This window comes from Hordeum vulgare, chromosome 2H, assembly GCF_904849725.1.
Source record: "Hordeum vulgare subsp. vulgare chromosome 2H, MorexV3_pseudomolecules_assembly, whole genome shotgun sequence".
Lineage (NCBI taxonomy): Eukaryota > Viridiplantae > Streptophyta > Magnoliopsida > Poales > Poaceae > Hordeum > Hordeum vulgare.
Window position 1 is genome coordinate 655,107,748 of NC_058519.1, and position 17,442 is coordinate 655,125,189.

At 44.2% G+C, this 17,442-nt stretch overlaps 1 protein-coding gene across 1 annotated transcript; it reads right to left on the reverse strand.

The window, feature by feature from the left end:
- Nucleotides 1–8,037: 8,037 nt before the first annotated feature.
- Nucleotides 8,038–13,681, reverse strand: LOC123428923 (pectinesterase-like). Its single transcript, XM_045113020.1, has 3 exons — nt 13,153–13,681; nt 8,644–8,905; nt 8,038–8,464 (listed from the first exon to the last, which is right to left on the reverse strand). The coding sequence occupies exons 1-3, from the start codon at nt 13,637–13,639 to the stop codon at nt 8,038–8,040; spliced, it is 1,176 nt and encodes a 391-aa protein (XP_044968955.1). The 5' UTR covers nt 13,640–13,681.
- Between the last annotated feature and the right edge of the window lie 3,761 nt (nt 13,682–17,442).

The window sequence follows — 17,442 nt, forward strand, 5'->3', positions numbered from 1 at the left end:
GCTACGAGTGAGAAAGTCTCATCATAGTCAACTGTTTGATCTTGTCGAAAACATCTTTGCGACAAGTCGAGCTTTTCTTAATAGTGACTTATCACCATCATTGTCTGTTTTCCTTTAAAGATCCATCTTTACTCAATAGTCCTATGACCATCAAGTAATTCTTCCAAAGTCTACACTTTGTTTTCATACATGGATCCTCTCTCGGATTTCATGGCTTCCAGCCATTTGTCGGAATCTGGGCCCACCATCGTTTTCTCCATAACTCGTAGGTTCACTGTTGCTCAACAACATGACCTCCAAGACAGGGTTACCGTACTACTCTGCAGCAGTACGCGACCTTGTCGACCTACGAGGTTTGTAGTAACTTGATTCGGAGCTCAATGATCACCATCATCAGCTTCCACTTCAATTGGTGTAGGCGCCACAGGAACAACTTCCTGCGCCCTGCTACACACTGGTTGAAGTGATGGTTCAATAACCTCATCAAGTTCTACTACCCTCCCACTCAATTCTTTCGAGAGAAACCTTTCCTCGAGAAAGGATCCGTTTCTAGAAACAAACACTTTGCTTTCGGTTCTGAGATAGGAGATGTACCCAACTGTTTTGGATCCCTATGAAGAAGCATTTATCCGCTTTGGGTTCGAGCTTATCAGATTGAAACTTTTTCACATAAGTGTCGAAACCCCAAACTTTCAAGAAACGACAGTTTAGATTTCTCTAAACCTCAGTCTATACTGTGTCATCTCAACGGAAATACGCGGTGCCCTATTTAAAGTGAGTGCGGTTGTCTCTAATGCATAACCCATAAACGATAGTGGTAATTCGATAAGAGACATCATAGAATGCACCATACCAAATAGTGCGTGGCTATGACGTTCAGACACATCATCACACTATGATGTTCCAGGTGGCATGAACTGCGAAACAATTTCCACATTGTCTTAACTGTGTACCAAAACTCGTAACTCAGATATTCATTTCCATGATCATATCGTAGACAGTTTATCCTCTTGTTACGACGAACTTCACTCTGAAACGGAATTGAACTTTTCAACATTTCAGACTTGTGATTCATTAAGTAAATACTCCTGTATCTACTCAAATCGTCAGTGAAGTAAGAACATAATGATATCCACTACGTGCCTCAGCACCCATTGGACTGCATACATCAAAATGTATCACTTCCAACAAGTTACTATCTTATTTCATCTCAATGAAAACAAGGCCTTGCTCATGTGGTATGATTTGCATGTCACTAGTGATTCGAAATCAGGTGAGTACAAAGATCCATCAGCATGGAGCCTCTTCATGCAATTTATACTAACATGACTCAAGCGGCAGTGCCACAAGTAAGTGGTACTATCATCATTAACTCGTATCTTTTGGCACCAATATCATGAACATGTGTAACACTACGATCGAGATTCAATAAACCATTGAAGGTGAATATTCAAGAAAATAGAGTAACCATTATTCTCCTTAAATGAATAATCGTATTGCAATAAACACGATCCAATCATGTTCATGCTTAACGCAAGCACCAAATAACAATTATTTAGGTTTAACACCAATCCCGATGGTAGAGGGAGCGTGCGACGTTTGATCATATCAACCTTGGAAACACTTCCAACACGTATCGTCACCTCGCCTTTAGCTAGTCTCCGTTTATGTCGTAGCTTTCATTTCGTGTTACTAATCACTTAGCAACCGAACCGGTATCCAATACCCTCATGCTACTAGGAGTACTAGTAAAGTACACATCAACATCATGTATATCAAATACACTTCTTTCGACTTTTGCCAGCCTTCTTATCTACCAAGTATCTAGAGTTGCTCCGTCTCAGTGACTGTTCCCCTCATTACGGAAGCACTTAGTCTCGGGTTTGGGTTTAATCTTGGGTCTCTTCATTAGTGCAGCAACTGTTTTGCCGTTTCACGAAGTATCCCTTCTAGCCCTTGCCTTTCTTGAAACTTAGTGGTTTTACAAACCATCAACTATTGACGCTCCTTCTTGATTTCTACTTTCGCAGTGTCAAACATCGCGAATCGCTCAAGGATCATTGTGTCCTTGATATGTTATAGTTCATCACGAAGCTCTCACAGCTTGGTGGCAGTGACTTTGGAGAACCATCACTCTCTCATCTGGAAGATTAACTCCCACTTGATTCAAGTGATTGTCGTACTCAGACAATCTGAGCACACGCTCAACGATTGAGATTTTCTCCTTTACTTTGTGGACAAAGAATCTTGTTGGAGGTCTCGTACCTCTTAACAAGGGCACAAGCATGAAATCACAATTTCATCTCTTTAGAACATCACTTATGTTCCGTGACGTTTTACAACGTTTTCGGCGCCTTGCTTCTAAGCCATCAAGTATTTTGCACTGAACTATCGTGTAGTCATCAGAAACATGTATGTCGGATGTTCATAGCATCCACAGACGATGCTCGAGGTGCAGCACACCGAGTGGTGCATTAAGGACATAAGCCTTCTGCATAGCAACGAGGACAATCCTCGGATTTACAGACTTAGTCTGCAAAGTTTGCTACTATCAACTTTCAACTAAATTTTCTCTAGGAACGTATAAAAAACAGTAGAGCTATAGCGCAAGCTACATCGTAATTCGCAAAGACCATTAGACTATGTTCATGACAATTAGTTCAATTAATCATATTACTTAAGAACTCCCACTCAAAAAGTACATCTCTCTAGTCATTTGAGTGGTACATGATCCAAATCCACTATCTCAAGTCCGATCATCACGTGAGTCGAGAATAGTTTCAGTGGTAAGCATCTCTATGCTAATCATATCAACTATACGATTCATGCTCGACCTTTCGGTCTCATGTGTTCTGAGGCCATGTCTGCACATGCTAGGCTCGTCAAGCTTAACCCGAGTGTTCTGCGTGCGCAACTGTTTTGCACCCGTTGTATGTGAACGTTGAGTCTATCACACCCGATCATCACGTGGTGTCTCGAAACGACGAACTGTAGCAACGGTGCACAGTCGGGGAGAACACAATTTCGTCTTGAAATTTTAGTGACAGATCACCTCATAATGCTACCGTCGTTCTAAGCAAAATAAGGTGCATAAAAGGATTAACATCACATGCAATTCATAAGTGACATGATATGGCCATCATCACGTGCTTCTTGATCTCTATCACCAAAGCACCGGCACGATCTTCTTGTCACCGGCGTCACACCATGATCTCCATCATCATGATCTCCATCAACGTGTCGCCATCGGGGTTTTCGTGCTACTCATGCTATTACTACTAAAGCTACGTCCTAGCAAAATAGTAAACGCATCTGGAAGCACAAACGTTAGTTATAAAGACAACCCTATGGCTCCTGCCGGTTGCCGTACCATCGACGTGCAAGTCGATATTAACTATTACAACATGATCATCTCATACATCCAATATATCACATCACATCGTTGGCCATATCACATCACAAGCATACCCTGCAAAAACAAGTTAGACGTCCTCTAATTTTGTTGTTTGCATGTTTTACGTGGTGACCATGGGTATCTAGTACGATCGCATCTTACTTACGCAAACACCACAACGGAGATATATGAATTGCTATTTAACCTCATCCAAGGACCTCCTCGGTCAATTCCGATTCAACTAAAGTTGGAGAAACTGACGCCCGCCAGTCATCTTTGAGCAACGGAGTTACTCGTAGCGATGAAACCAGTCTCTCGTAAGCGTACGAGTAATGTCGGTCCGAGCCGCTTCGATCCAACAATACCGCGGAATCAAGAAAAGACTAAGGAGGGCAGCAAAACGCACATCACCGCCCACAAAAACTTTTGTGTTCTACTCGAGAAGACATCTATGCATGAACCTAGCTCATGATGCCACTGTTGGGGAATGTCGCATGGGAAACAAAAAATTTCCTACGCGCACAAAGACCTATCATGGTGATGTCCATCTACGAGAGGGGATGAGTGATCTACGTACCCTTGTAGATCGTACAGCAGAAGCGTTAGTGAACGCGGTTGATGTAGTGGAACGTCCTCACGTCCCTCGATCCGCCCCGTGAACCGTCCTGCGATCAGTCCCACGATCTAGTACCGAACGGACGGCACCTCCGCGTTCAGCACACGTACAGCTCGACGATGATCTCGGCTTTCTTGATCCAGCAAGAGAGACGGAGAGGTAGAAGAGTTCTCCGGCAGCGTGACGGCGCTCCGGAGGTTGGTGATGACCTTGTCTCAGCAGGGCTCCGCCCGAGCTCCGCAGAAACGCGATCTAGAGGAAAAACCGTGGAGGTATGTGGTCGGGCTGCCGTGGAAAAGTCGTCTCAAATCAGCCCTAAAACCTCCGTATATATAGGTGGGAGGGAGGGGACCTTGCCTTGGGGCTCAAGGAGCCCCAAGGGGGTCGGCCGAGTCCAAGGGGGGAGGACTCCCCCCCCAAACCGAGTTGGACTTGGTTTGGTGGGAGGGAGTCCCCCTTCCTTCCCACCTCCTCCTTTTTTTTTCTTTTTCTCTTGATTTTCTTTGCTTGGCGCATAGAGCCCTTTTGGGCTGTCCCACCAGCCCACTAAGGGCTGGTGTGCCACCCTCAAGGCCTATGGGCTTCCCCGGGGTGGGTTGCCCCCCCCGGTGAATTCCCGGAACCCATTCGTCATTCCCGGTACATTCCCGGTAACTCCGAAAACCTTCCGGTAATCAAATGAGGTCATCCTATATATCAATCTTCGTTTCCGGACCATTCCGGAAACCATCGTGACGTCCGTGATCTCATCCGGGACTCCGAACAACATTCGGTAACCAACCATATAACTCAAATACGCATAAAACAACGTCGAACCTTAAGTGTGCAGACCCTGCGGGTTCGAGAACTATGTAGACATGACCCGAGAGACTCCTCGGTCAATATCCAATAGCGGGACCTGGATGCCCATATTGGATCCTACATATTCTACGAAGATCTTATCGTTTGAACCTCAGTGCCAAGGATTCATATAATCCCGTATGTCATTCCCTTTGTCCTTCGGTATGTTACTTGCCCGAGATTCGATCGTCAGTATCCGCATACCTATTTCAATCTCGTTTACCGGCAAGTCTCTTTACTCGTTCCGTAATACAAGATCCCGCAACTTACACTAAGTCACATTGCTTGCAAGGCTTGTGAGTGATGTTGTATTACCGAGTGGGCCCCGAGATACCTCTCCGTCACACGGAGTCACAAATCCCAGTCTCGATCCATACTAACTCAACGAACACCTTCGGAGATACCTGTAGAGCATCTTTATAGTCACCCAGTTACGTTACGACGTTTGATACACATAAAGCATTCCTCCGGTGTCCGTGAGTTATATGATCTCATGGTCATAGGAACAAATACTTGACACGCAGAAAACAGTAGCAACAAAATGACACGATCAACATGCTACGTCTATTAGTATGGGTCTAGTCCATCACATGATTCTCCTAATGATGTGATCCCATTATCAAGTGACAACACTTGCCTATGGCCAGGAAACCTTGACCATCTTTGATCAACGAGCTAGTCAACTAGAGGCTTACTAGGGACAGTGTTTTGTCTATGTATACACACAAGTATTGTGTTTCCAATCAATACAATTATAGCATGGATAATAAACGATTATCATGAACTAAGAAATATAATAATAACTAATTTATTATTGCCTCTAGGGCATATTTCCAACAGAAGTATGGTTCATGAGCAACCACTCCCTCTCGGATACGATTGAATACATGCCTTGCCATACGAAAACGGCGGCGGAATTTATCCGGCTTGAAGAGCGGTGTGTTCGCAAAGTAATCGGCATAGAGCAGGGCCTGGCCTCTCTCCCTGTTGCGGTTTACGTTCGGAGCACGGCCAGGGAGTGACCCCCTGTACCGAGGAAGCTGCCGTTGAATGTGGTCGTGAACCATCACTGCAGCGACCACAATATCTTCATCATCGGACGACGAATCGTCCGATGAATAGATGAAGTGGTCGAAGAAAAACTCATCACCACTGTCCATACCTTTGCGGGCAAAGTGTCGAACACCTTGTGCTCGTGGTGGCAAAGAGGCCGCGATGGTCACCTCGATGCAGGGGTGGTTGGTAGCCGACTACTGGCCGCTCTAGAGCACTCATTGGAAGCTGCCGCACCCGTCGTGGTACGTCGCCTGCGGCCTTATCCACTCTGCCGCCGGCTACGACGGCGACGGTGACGGCGACAGCGACGACCAAACCTCCTCCGATCGACGCCCAAACTACGGCGAAAGCACGGGCGTGGTGGCGGCCGTGGCGAGTCTGGGTTTGCTATGGACGGCCGGGGGATGAGGTGGCCGGAGAATAGCGGCGGCACCGTCGGCGGGGCGGGGCGGGAGAGGGGGTGGAAGCGTTGGAATTTTTGGGAGTGCTTGTGTCCCCGACACGCGGGCCACGGGTGGACAAGGGCGTGTGGCGAGCGCGTCCGTGCGATGTCCGTTTCCCCCAAACTGGGCGCAAGTTTGGGCCGGGGATTGGTCGAAAACGGACGAAATCCGGACATTTGTCCGTTTGGATCCGCGCGTTGGGCCGTCGTATTCGTCCGTTTTTCACCAAACGGACGCGCGTGGACAAGATGGGGTCGCGTGATGGAGTTGGCCTTAAGCGCGCTTTTAATCAGTAACCTGGACAAGATGGGGTCGCGTTGTGGAGTTGGCCTTAAGCGTGCTTTTAATCACCAACCAGAAGTCTCAAGTTCGAACCACCGTCTTGCAGTATATTTTGCTGCTATTCCTTCTCGCTCGTGTACTGGCATGTGGGTGCCAGTAGGTTGGCGTGGTGCGATTGGTCTCAAAATCAATTCGACTTTCGAAATACTCCCTCCATTCTAATTTTTTTATCTTAAGTTTGTTTAAAAATGAACGCATCTAAATACTAAAATGTAACTAGATACATTCATATTTAAACAAAAAATTTGGAATGAAGAAGTATATATACAGATAAGTAACTCATTGTAAGCAAGTAATAGAAGGTGGGCCACACGCTATACCCTCACACTCGTGCCGCAAGCTATGAAGTTTGCATCTCATAAGAGCCTTTTTTTTTCATAAACAAGGGGCATTTGGGTGATTAAATATGAAGTAAGGTTTTTTTCCCAAAGTAACGTGCCACGTTGGCCCCTGTCGATTTCCCTGTCAAAGCTGTTTAAACATGGATCAACTCGATTTGTTGCGGCCAGACTTGATAGTACTGATCTGCAAAATAAACATAAAGTGGTACCAATTCTTTACCCTAGCCCGGAATGTGATACCAACGTGCAATTAACTCGTTGATGTGGGCGGTCCTTGCTTTTTTTTTTTCTTGAGAAATGTGAATGGTCATTTTGTAGTTTGTGGGTCGTTGGTTTGAAGTTGTTATTTCTCGGCCTAGGCATAGTTTGGTCTTGTATTATTTTTCTGTTTGGAGCTGTGGTTTTTCATGGGAGGCATTGGTGTTTGTTGTCCGTATTCTAGTCATGCAAATGACATGGTGTACTCATTGTGTTTGAATCCCTTGATGCTTCAGTTTAAGTCACCCGTTGTAAAAAAATACCAACCAAGATAGTAGTACAAACTCGAACGCATACATAGCAGCATGCAATGAATGAATTACTATAAATAGACGAACAAACACGTAAGTTCACACTATGAACATCCATCCAGCAATCAATTAGAGTACTCAGTACATGATACAAGGACCAACGGTGGGTCGATACAAACGGACACATCGAGCTAGCAGGATGTACTACGTACCACAAACACAAATACTCCAGTGAGTGAGTCGCTGAGTGCTTCTGCTGCTCCTTGCATTTGCAGTACTACAACAACTACATTATTTTATTGGGCCAAATCGCGCGCATAAGCTAGCAATCTAGCTAAATTGGCCACGGGTGCACTTGGGTCACTCACTGGGCGCACACAGCACACGTACACATACTGATACTGGGACCGGCCGGAGACAACCATCCAAGTAGGAGTATAAGACTGACAATGGACGCAGAAGATGCATGGATGGAGTGGACGGATGCATACAGCACCTAAGTAGCTACCGTCCCCTTCGTACGAGCTTCGAGCCCAAGGTAGCAGGCCAGCCCCGTGGCACGGAGCCACGAGTCTGCGTGAAGGAACCTCTTGGGAGTGTAGTGCTTCTCCTCGGCAGTGTTGATCTCAGTGAAATTGTGCCAATAGACTGGCTTCTTGCTCCCAAGTACGTGGTTTTTGTATGACGCAAAATACATATGTTTCTCGTGTTCGTGTAGTGGGGCTTTACCACCGGCCAGGCTGGTGCCATTCCATGGCGTCCAACCATCTAGATGGACGACGCTGGAGATTGAACCGAACATGAAAACAACTCGCGCATGACTTTGCCACGGTCTTCCCAAGTAAGTCGCGCTCATGCCGGTGAGGCTCTCCCCTGGTAGAGGAGAAATGTCCACGCTACAGCTCTGGAATATGAATCCAGTGCTACTTGGGGAGACCGTGGCAAAGTCATGCGCGAGTTGTTTTCATGTTCAGTTCAATCTCCAGCGTCGTCCATCTAGATGGTTGGACGCCATGGAATGGCACCAGTCTGGCCGGTGGTAAAGCCCCACTACACGGACACGAGAACCATATGTATTTTGCGTCATACAAAAACCACGTACTTGGGAGCAAGAAGCCAGTCTATTGGCACAATTTCACTGAGATCAACACTGCCGAGGCGAAGTACTACACTCCCAAGAGGTTCCTTCACGCAGACTCGTGGCTCCTTGGCGAACAAGGTGTCTTGATATCCTCGGATATCACACCTGAAGAAGACGGAGTTGCCCGAACTCACGAGCAGCGCGACGGCCTGCTCGTCGACTGGGTCACCAGCCGTGTTTTGTATACTCAAATCGCGAGCCATGAAGCCGTCAGCTAGCACCGCTGCAAAATGCAAATAGGTAGCGATCGCGAGTAGTAATAAGTATCAGTCGGAGCCGGTCGTACACACACACATATATATATAGTGGTCGGAAAAATAGATTCTACCATTTTATGGATATACAATTTTTGGCTGAATAAACTATATACTCCATACTAAATTATATACTCCCCTTTTAAAAGATAATACATATATACTCCATACTAAATTATATACTCCCCTTTCAAAAGAAAATACATATATACTCCATACTAAATTTTGTAACATACTTCATACTAACTAAAAGTAGTATGTACACGTCTCTACAAATAAGAATAATATGCACACTTCCCTAGAAAAAAAACAATGATAATGTACACACGATACTCCAGAAAGAATGTATAGTTCAACTTGCACGTTTAGATTATCATCAACTTAAGTAAACTTAGCTACATATTTAAATTAATGCAACCAGCGAGACTAACAGTACGTAGATCAGTACCCGCCGGCCCTAAAAATCAGCATCATTAATTATCCTAGTGACCTGCTAACGGGGAGAATAGGTTAGCGGGTTTAAAACCACTGTCATGCACTTGTTTGGCTCGGGAGTAAGGTGGGACACGTAGAGGTGAATGAAATAGGTGGTAAGTGGTAACTACCACCCCTTGTAGATAAAATTCATACTTTTATACTCCCTCCGTTCCTAAATATAAGTCTTTGTAGATATTTCACTAATGGACTACATACGGATGTATATAAACATACTTTAAAGTATAGATTCAATCATTTTGTTTCGTATGTAGACCCTTAGTGAAATCGTTTAAAAGATTTATATTTAGGAACGGAGGGAGTATATATATAATATATAACAATATATTATAGTGCCTAAGCTAGCGGCGTTCTCCTGAGTTTCAAGTGTTCGGGGTGCTCTTTCACGATCTGTCGCGTGTCCGCGTGTATTGGATTGCCACGTCTTGCCTCATGCTGAAGGCCATCGAAATATCTGGAGCCTCCACGCTATCCACCGCTTCGATCCTTCACAGGAGCTCAAGCAGAGAGAGCGAGGGGACAGAGAAAAAAGGGCACACATCCACCTTTCCATCCCTCGCTGCCCCGCCGTCGTCCGTCGCCGGCGGTAGCCGCCTCCACCCGCCATCCGCCGCCCCAATCGGGCCATGCCTCGCCGCTCTATATATGATATGCGTCGCCCCCATCCATCGCCCTGATGTCGTCTCTCTTCCCGGTGGCGCCCAGTCGCCGACCTCTGCTGATGTCGTTTCTCTTCCCGGTGGTGCCCAGCCGTCCCTCTCTCCTCTCCAAACATCCTGGGCGAAAGGAGGCCCATCGCATCAGTTGTGGTCGTGGGCTGTGGGCAAGATGGTGCCATGGTCCAGGCTGTCGAAGAGGAGCTATGGAGGCACGACGTCAAAAGCCATGGAAGGAACCCGAGCTGGGGACGGCAGCGAAGGTGCGCTTCAGGAGATGCGGACCGTGGTGGGCCTGCCTACCCCTCCATCAGTCACTTTTTGCGGAATTTTGTCTGTGCGGGATCGAATGTTGATTGATTGATCTTCCCCATTTCAATTCACGCTTTTAGAAGGATCTGGGAGGGGTTGCACTGCAGTCTGCCCGTGCTGCCAAGTTCAAGTTTCGGGTCAAATTTCTCCTCTCTACTTGATCCAATATGAAGCCTGATGATAGTTTAGTGAATTTTTTTGTTTCAGGTTATTCAGTCTCTAATAGAGTTTTTTATAAACACAAGAAATTGTTGTGGGACAGAATAGGCAAAGTTTTTAAATTTGAGACGCGTGAATCAGAATAGAAAAAAAAATCATTTAGAGGGACCATCTGTCTACTTCACCAAACATCCATCCTTCTAATTGTGAGTTAGTAAGACGATTAAGTACAAATAAAAACTTCAAGGGGGTGGTTAGAATCTGAAAATGAGGAAGGCAATCAACCTGTGTAAATACCAATGGTCCTTCTGATATGTGACATCTTGGATGTGTTACTTTTTTCTGATTCTAGAAATTGATGGTTCTGTTGTCATGTTAGAATAGAGTTAGTTTTGCATTTATGCTCCTCATTTTGTCAATGTCTTTTTTGGCTTTCGTCTATTACTTGCTCGAGAATTTCAAGGTTACCAATCACTGTTAACTTTGCAGAAATGTTAGCGATTTATAAGTATGCTGGCTGTTAACACTATTCAGCCAAGAGACACTGTGTGCTTCTGCCCAACAGCCGCAAACATGCTGGAAGATTGGCGCTGTCACTTTCCTTTTGGTATTAGTGATCTATCTTAAGGTTTGCGACCAGGACAATGGACGCGTGGTGGCCGCTGCTCTCTACGGCCATCCCAACAAACATACTACAGATGTGGAAGGTTAGAATCTAAAGTTCGTTTTTTCTCTTCCCAAAATTTATAAATTCTGAATTAAATGTGAGTGTGATCTCACAAAAACTTCATGTACTTTCGTGAGAGGTCAGGATATCTACACAGCTGACTGGTTAGAAAACGTGGCTAGAAGAATCAAAGGTCAGTGATTCTATATGTGCCTGCTACTTAGATTTTGCACGATCTCATAAAAGCTTCATGTACTTCATTGAGATGTCAAGATATCTTGCCAGCTGACTGGTTAGAAAACGTGGCTCCATTTTGTACTGCGGTCACTTAGCCTGCAATAACATGGAAAAGTCTCACTCCTCTTCCAAGGAGTGGCGTCTGTCCTTCTGTTATGTTGCTATGGTGCTGGTAATACCGAAAAAGGGTTTCTCCCTTCTTTATATTATAATAAAGCAACCATCACTTTGGTGCTGGTAATATGTCCTAAAATAAATTAGCGGGGTTGTTCTATTAGACACCTGTCCTTCTGCAGTTTGAAATTTACTAGCTTCCTATCTTTTGATCTTGAAGTACGCTCTCCGAATCAACGGGACTAATACAGCTCACAATATTGATTTCATGTAATTCTCACCTGGAAATTACACATGCTGGGAGCATACACGTACACTATCGTTCTTTGATGCACTAACTTTAGTAAATGAAGTCATCGTGTTACATTAGGAATGTCTTTCACACTCAGCTATTCAAGTTTTGTCCAAAATTTATTTCAAATAGCTGTTCAAATCTTTTGTGCATCTGAATTAATATGCCCATTATATTCGAGGTTGTCCTATATTATTATTCAGTTTTTGTCTCACATATGTCAGTTTTTTGTACTATCAATTGTGTAGAATGGCTGATGACTATTTGCAAGCCTCTTATATATGGGCAAATTAGGAAACTAAATTTTATTTATCTATTTTTTTGGGAGGGCTTCTGTGATTTTTGAGGTGTCGACGGGTCTAACCCCGTCATACTATTTGTTTCTGTAATGTTTGTGCAGGGAGAGACTGCTATGTATGCTAACTACAAATCCAATCCGAGGTAAATAAATCCTCTCTCGAAGCCGTTCGTTGCTTTAGTCTCGCTACAACAACTATTATACATATATGTATCTCTGCAAATAGATCATATTTTATTTCCTTCCATTGTTTGTATTCATGTGTGGTTTCAGACTTTGATGTATTATTTCAGCTTATACTACTTGGGCAGCTTATGTTATATTTAAAGTGTGAACTTCTCATACTTTTCCTGCTGTTGGGCAGTAACTGCATTGTCAATGATCTTCCAGTCATGGGAGTTTGCAAACCAGAACATCGATTACCTTTAGTTAGAGGAGGGGATAGTGTATTCTAACAAGAGATGACTCAACCGAAAGAGTTCAGCAGGACATTCAGAAAGATTTGGTTATATCCGGAGCCATCATAGAATCGTTGGTCTACATGGAAGAGAGCATATCTAAGCTGGAGGCCAAAAGCGAAGTGCTTGAGTGTTGAGAAGCCACAAGGCTACTCCACCCACTCTCTCTTTATCAATATCTATACCAATTAGCAGATAGTGTACTCTCTTAAACCAGTGTTGACCCCGTTATACCTTTTCATTCATCCTGTATGCCTCCAAGTCATGTAATTGACCAAGTGACCCATACTGTTTACTATATTATTTTTACTTACCAAAACAGGATAAACTATTAGTAGAAAATACAAGCAACCACAAATTAAGATACACATTTGCTAAATGACAGGCTTAAACTCTGGCGCGTCTGCCTACTAGTATATATATATGCACGGAATGGAATGCTAGCTGCGTTCCGTGTGTTGAAATCAGGTTGAAATCAAATCAAAACGAGAGATGGATGCAAGCAATAATTAAGTTGCGGTTGCGTACCTACTGTGGCGGACAGCTCTGTGTTGAATCCCTTTTTCTTGGACCTGCTTCCGGTTATGATGGTGGAATCCATGCCGTCCCCGAAGAAAACCACATTCTCAGTGGTGATGTTGAGATATTCCTTGTACTCGCCTGCTTTGATGTATATGACGAAGTAACCGTCTGCCCTTCGCATCTTGTTCTCCAAGAGCTTGAGTGCGTCGGCAATGGAGGTAACGGCGCCGGGGAGCCCCGGCGGCAACGCTACGACCACGTCCGGAGTGCGGTGGGGCTCGGCGAGGATGCCTTGTGCTCCACCTCCTCCTGCATGGCCGCCGCCGCGGCCCTTGGCTCCTCCACCTCCTGCACGGCCGCCGCCGCGGCCCTTGGCTCCTCCACCTCCTGCATGGCCGGCGCCGCGGCCCTTGGCTCCCGCTCCTCCTCCAGCAGCGCCAGACGCAACCAGGATGGCAAGCGCCAGCAGAAAGATCAACTTTCTCGGAGGCATGCTTGCTCTTGCTCGGGGAGTGAGGCTCTGAGCACGAGCAGACAAGTGAACTGGTGATCTAATGGAACCTGCCTTGCCATGCCCTCTATATATAGGCCCTGTTTGGTTTCAAATAATATATATGGAATGTACTCCACTAGGAAGGAAGCAGAAAGCAAGGAGGGACAAATGGATCGATCCACTCTGTTGGCTTGGCTGTCCAGTCCACTTATTGCGGTTGTATCGGTCGAGATTCATATACTGAAGATGATGGTATCTATCGGCTGTGCCGGCTACATGATAGTGATAGTGATGTGGAGGAAGAAGGCGATCGATGAGGAGTCGAGCCATGCATGCATGGCACACACTAGGGCTAGTAGGTGCTGCGTGTGTGGTCCTGTGTCAATGAGTAGTCGAGCCATGCATGCATGGCACACACTAGGGCTAGTAGGTGTTGCGTGTGTGGTCCTGTGTCAATGAGTTTTACGGTTGACATCAAATGGTTACAAATTAGCCCGCGAGAAAGGAAAATTTTGCCTTCAATTTTATTGCCACTCGCTTAGCTTAACCGGGATCACATCACATGACATATCTAGCCAGATATGCTCGTTTCCTCCTTCTCAAAAAAAATAAAATCTAGCCGGATCGACGAGCCAACTTATATGAAAGAAAGAATGCAAGAATGAAATATAAAAGAAAAGAGAAGACGACGGACGAATGGATAGATCGAAATCGGAACGCATGCTTGCATGCTTCTCACAGGACAGGACAGGACAGTACAGGACAGGGCCAAGCTTTGATCACGAATTTCGGTTTATGGTGTGGAGGTCTCGTAGATCGATCGAGAGAGAGAGAGTAGGACCTTGGCAGCTCTGCTCTAGTAGCGCATGCATGCATGTGCATGTGTCCATGTACGATAGCTAGGTAGGCAGGTAGTGTACGTGCATATATAAGCCCTAGGTGCTCTGCCTTGCTTGGGTAGTAGTAGTAGTAGATATACATATACACAGGTGTGTTTTGGGTGCTTAATTAATTATCTAACATAGGGCAACATAGCTGTGTCTATCACAAAAAATAATAATAATCCAGCAGACCAATAAATACGTACTGGATTAGTTGATTGCTTCGACTGACCTGAACTGACCACAAGAGAGGAGGGAAGGGAAGAAGCAACGAATTAAATCCAAGTGCTTGGAATAGCCTGTCGACCTGACAAGTACAAAAGGCTAAGTAAGTTGGAGGAAGGAAACTACTATAAGGACCACTATATATATAAAGCTAAAGGATGGATCGATTCATAGTCGTCCTTCTATTCTATTTGCAGTGGTCATTTTCTTTCCTTTTTTTTTTCTTTGCAAATATACATGCAAGTATGAAAGGAAAAAAAAAAGATGACGGTAGGTAGCCAGCCAGATCGCATCCAATCTGAATCGATGCACCCCAGTCTACTGCAGGCAAGGCACGATGCACCTCGGATCCTACTCTAGGTAGCTAGCTAGCTTACATACACTCGTGCGTACTTGCTTTTGCCGCTGCACGACAGTTCGTTTCATTGATATTATAGGTATATATCGTCTCATTGTTGATATTATAGCTAGGTAGCACTAGCAGGAGAGCTAACTAGTGGTGGGGGCGCGCCATGGCGCGCCGCGTGAGCGGGAGCTCGGAGGTGCTAGGATACCCTTTCACTTTCCAGCTTAGACAGATGTTCATGCAATGGTTTTTCACAAATAGATCTTACAAAATAGCTATATAAATTATAATCGTGTTTTTATCTATGGATTCAGATCTGGTCAGACCTGTGGCAACTATTCAAAAACAAGATTACATCGTGTAAAAAGAAAGATTACAACAGCTGAGTTGTGTTCTTTCATAACTAATAGCAAAACTTTCACAGGGTGCAGTTCTGAGTTCTGACAGGGTGAAACGAAGATGAATAATCTGAAAGCTAGCATAATTTACCCCGATCAAGTATGCGGGGTACGGCTGCCCCTAAACTCCTGCACTCGGGCAGGCCTTGCATGTACCTGCTGTTTCGCTCCACCTCCACTCCGAGCAGTCGCTGCAGCCGGCAAGCGTGGCTCCTCCTCTGCCGCCGCAAACTCCCGACCCTCTCTCCAAGGCTACTGCCCCCTGCTTCGTCCTCGCACTCTAGGGCGTGAGTCGGGAGCTCCTCTCCCATAGCAATACACACCCTGACTAATCTGTACATAAAAAATTAATACTCCATAGCAATGCACATAGTCTATGTGTAAATCATCAAGTTTATGACATCATCATGAACCCATCTACATTTCAGCACTTGCCACAGTCATCACAATTCTTGCAGGCAAAATGATGAGCAAAGACAAAGCAATCCAACCAGACAAAGAATCATGGGACAATTAGCTACAACATTGATCACAATAAACATCTCCCCGTTATTGCAAAACATGCTACATCTAGAGTTACTCAACGAAATCATTTATCTATCTTTTGAATGTTGTAATCGAATTGATCCCTTTGAAGGAAGTTCAAAGGAATTGTCTAATACATTATTTTTGTTAATTTATTAAGTACTGCCAAAATCGTACTACTTGCATCTATCCATATCTTAACAAGGATACAAATTTAAGCATATTCATTTCAGTTAAAATATGTGAAATATTACAGTAACTGATGCGTATTGGATTTGTCTCCAGCAATGCCGGCAAACTATTCCAAATAATTTAGAATGGTCTGGAATTTGAAATAATTAGGATGACCCTAAAATTACAAAACAAAAATCTAATATATAGGATACAAAGAAGGGAACACATTTGCATGTGAGATATGAAGTATCTGAATGGTGAATTGTCACGACGCTCAACTTCTGCAGTATCACATAGTTGAAAAGAGATGTAAACACATGCATTGAACTAATTCAGTGTGCAATAGGAAATCTGACTAAAAGTGGTTTTCATCTACGAGACTACGACCACTACAAAGCAACAATTGTTAGGGGCTCGACAATTAAAAAGAAATGGTAATCCACACGCTGGTATTGATATCTTCTAAAGGTTTCCATAATAGAACATGAACATTGTACCTCACTAGTTTTAATTATTTGGTTTGACTTTCTGACTTACTATTTCCACCCATTTGTGTGCTGGTAATGATATCTTTTAAAGGTTTCCATAAAGAAAATGACCAGAGTACCTCACTGGTTTTCATTATTTGGTTCGACTTTTTGAGTTACCATTCCATCCATTTCTATCGTCTTGCACAACATGTTTGATGAGCTTATAAAGAGTCAATGCATCCTTGTATTCTTACTTAGAAATGCAGGTTATGATATGATTATGTTCAGGTTTTCTAATATATTTTTTATATATTCCAACTAAAACAATGATGTTAGTCTTCTTTCTAAACCACAATACACTTTATTTCTCATTATAGTCCAAATTTGCTAGTGCGCAAAATCAGTGAAGTTATAACCAGCACTAATAAAACAATGTCAGAACATGAAAGAGATGTGCAAAAAATATACTATGTGTTGAAATCAAAATGAACAGAAATCGATACCCCGAGAATGTTTCTGTTCTCCTTGATGTACTTGTTCCAGTCCAGCAACTCATCCTTCTCCAGCTTCTTCACAACACCGTTCACCTTCTGTTGAAGTAAAGCTTCCGAAATGTCAAATGGTCTGATTCAGATGATATTGACAAACCACGACACATTAATTCCATATAAGAAAATGATGCTGACTGTATGAACCAAATTGCAGTACCAAACTTTCACCTAGATTCGAGATGATTAGATAAGATAAATACAAGAACGAAAATTTATAACACAACATCAACAAA